Raw genomic sequence first — 2,918 nt, 5'->3', positions numbered from 1 at the left:
CAGAGCCGCCCCACACAGCACCCACTCGCTCCCAGAGCCGCCCCACACAGCACCCACCCACTCCCAGAGCCGCCCCACACAGCACCCACTCGCTCCCAGAGCCGCCCCGCACAGCACCCACTCGCTCCCAGAGCCATCCCCTGTCCCCCAGCACCTGTCCGCTCCCAGAGCTGGTTCCACCCAGTGCCCACTCGCTCCCACCTGAGCCACTCCGCCCATGCCCAGAGCCACCCCTGCTCCCCAGTACCCGCCTGCTCCTAGAGCTGTTTCCCCCCCACAGCACCTACCTGCTTCCAGAGAAACCCACCCAGCACCCGCCCGCTCCCAGAGCCGGGCCCACCAGCCCACTCAGTGAGCAACAAACCCGGCAGAGTGACCCTACAATAACAAACCAGCACGAACAAAGGCAGGATGTAAGGGGTTTAATCAGAAAGGCATTTCCCTGCCCCGCACAGCCAGTGTGACGAGCGGGGCCCCGGCAGGGACCTGCTGAGAGCAGAGCTGCTACACTGAGCGCTAGTCCGTGAAGAGCCCCGTAGCTCTGCACCCAAACGCGGCCGATGTCCTGCTTTTCATCACCTTTTCCGTGCCAGCTGCCCCCCATTCCTGCTGCTGGGCCGGCTCTGCCGGGACTCCCCTGTGGTGGCTGCGGGCTGGCTGGGGGCTGGGGTCAATGGACCAGTCCAGGGCTGGAGACATGGGCCCTGCCTTGTGCCAAAAGAAAAGCCGTGTTTGACAAGGTGCCAGGCGGGCTGGCCGGGGTGAGGCGCACTGCAGGCCCTGCCAGACTCCACCGGCCCCACTTCTCAGGCACCCCCTTGCCCAGGGCACCGCAGGGACAGATCCTGTGCGCCTCAGCTGCATTCTGAGGGAGCATTTCCTCCTCCCCGCTAGGCTCCGCGTCGCCCCAGGCCCAGGGGCCCTGTTGCACAGCCCCTCGGAGTGGTGTGCGGGGCACACGCGGGGCACTGCACATTATACTAATGGTCAGTTCCCCTGGCCAGGCCTCCTGCTCTGCAGCATGGGAGGATCCTGGTGCCCCCACATTGCCGAGGGATCGCCCACATCCTTCCCTGGGCTCCCAGCGCAGAACCCGCCTCACCCCGGGCAGGGCACAGCTCCAGCTGCCCTGGTAGCACCTGGCTGTCACGGCAGACCCTTGGGGCTCCATGCCCAGCGGCACGGGTGGCTCAGCCCTGGCACTGAACACCAAGCGGGGGGTGCTTTCTGCCTGGCCACCCTGCCAGCGTTGCTTGGGCAGAGTGGCCCAGGGGACCCCAGGGGGCAGAGAGAGGCACATTAAAGGGAAGCTCCTGGTTTCCAAGCTGCTGCTGCTGGAGGAGTCCGAGGCGCCAGCCCAGATCTCTCCGGCATGGCATTCCAATCGGAACCATCCCGCCAGGGCCCAGTGCCCCGGGCAGAGCCCACTGGCTGCAAGCAGGCACTATGGCCCACCGGCTTGGATCCCCTAGGGGAATCTGACCCGGTGTGGATGCTGCCGGCCTCCTGCCGGGGCCTCTGTAGCGTATGGGGCAGGGAAGGGGCCCCCCAGAGTGCAGTGCGTACCTGGTAGAAAGCAGCCAGCAGGGGGCAGTGCATGGGCGATGTCCAGTGCCTTGCGTCCGTGGCTCCGATCCCGTTGGGCTCCGGGGGGGCTGCCGGGTCAGTGCAGGATCCCCAGGACGCTGTGCCATGGGGCTCTGGAGGGCTCCCTGCCTTGGGGCGGGAGGTGGGCAAGCCCCAGGCCGTTATGTCTGAGATCTGGGCCCCACGGAGCTCCGGGGGAGTCCATGTTTCAGAGCAGGAGGTGGGTGACACCCAGGATGCTGCTCCAGTACTTTGAGTCCAAACCAGCTCGGGGTCCCCTGCGGCAGGGCAGTAAGGGGGCGAAAGCCAAGAGGCTGTGTCTGTGCTGAGTGCCCTGTGCGGCTCGGGGGGTGTCCCTGCGGCAGGGCAGCAGGTGGACGACACCCAGGACTCTGCGGCCAGAGGGGACCCCTCCCACGGGGCTGGAGATGCTGCCCGGAGGCCAGGGGTCCTGGCCTGGCAGCAACCCAGCCCCTCGGGGCAGAGGGGGCAGTGCCGGCGTGGGCCCCCTCTCCTCTGGGCCAGCGTCTCCTCGCTGAGCCCCAGCAGCTCCGACAGGTGGGAGATGTAGCGGATGGCGAGGCGCAGGGTCTCGATCTTGGTCAGGCTCTGGCCGGCCGGTGCCACCGAGGGGGGCAGGTAGCGTCGCAGGGTGTGGAGAGCCTTGGACAGGTTCCTCATGCGCAGTTTCTCCCGCTCGCTGGCGCTCTGCCTCTGCCCGCCGCCTGCCCTGCACTGTGCCCTCTGGCTGCTGCGGCAGGGATCTGCCCGGTGCTTGGGGGGCTGAGCGGGTGCTTGCCCCAGGAGGCAGCCGTGGAGGGGCTCCCGGGAAGCCAGGAGTGCAGAAGAAGGGGACAGGCTATAGGAGTCTGAGGAGGAGGTGGGAGAGGTGGAGTCTGAGTGGGCCCAGCCCCACTCCTGCAGCAGGGCCTGGCTCGGGAGCAGCTGGAGATCCTGGGCTAGGAGCTGGGCAGGACAGCTGGCCATGGCGTCAGGGCTTGGGGCTTCTCAGGCTGCGTGTGGGGAGAGCGCAGCAGCCCTGGGCTTTATGCTGAGGCTGGAGGTGTGAAGTGGCACCTTCCCAGGTTGCATGGAGGTGTCAAAACCCACAGAGGCCTGGCTGGGGCTGAGGCAGGAGGCCCCTGGGAAAGCCAGCCCCATTTGCAGAGGTGTCAGTTCTGACTCCTCTGCCCTTTAATTGGGGCTGCCTGAGCTGGGAAGTGTGCAGGGGCCAATTCACATGGCAGTGAGAGCTGCTAATTTTCTTACCATCCCTCCTCGAGTCAACCAGCACAATCCCACAATGCCCCGGGCTGGGCCAGTGGGAGCTC

General features: G+C 66.8%; 1 protein-coding gene across 1 annotated transcript; it reads right to left on the bottom strand.

Moving 5' to 3' along the window:
* Window positions 1–516: 516 nt before the first annotated feature.
* Window positions 517–2,574, bottom strand: LOC135885175 (mesoderm posterior protein 2-like). The gene is made up of 2 exons (XM_065412821.1): window positions 1,567–2,574; window positions 517–708 (listed from the first exon to the last, which is right to left on the bottom strand). The coding sequence occupies exons 1-2, from the start codon at window positions 2,572–2,574 to the stop codon at window positions 517–519; spliced, it is 1,200 nt and encodes a 399-aa protein (XP_065268893.1).
* Window positions 2,575–2,918: the final 344 nt, after the last annotated feature.

Source organism: Emys orbicularis, chromosome 10, assembly GCF_028017835.1.
Source record: "Emys orbicularis isolate rEmyOrb1 chromosome 10, rEmyOrb1.hap1, whole genome shotgun sequence".
NCBI lineage: Eukaryota > Metazoa > Chordata > Testudines > Emydidae > Emys > Emys orbicularis.
This window is presented reverse-complemented; position numbering and strand designations above follow the sequence as displayed.

Bases quoted from the DNA above. Each gene is read 5' to 3' on its own strand.
- LOC135885175 (XM_065412821.1), bottom strand. From the start codon at position 2,574: ATGGCCAGCTGTCCTGCCCAGCTCCTAGCCCAGGATCTCCAGCTGCTC. The intron at 709-1,566 runs GTACGCACTGCA...TTTTGGCACAAG, and splicing joins TGCTGGCTGCTTTCTACCAG to GCAGGGCCCATGTCTCCAGC.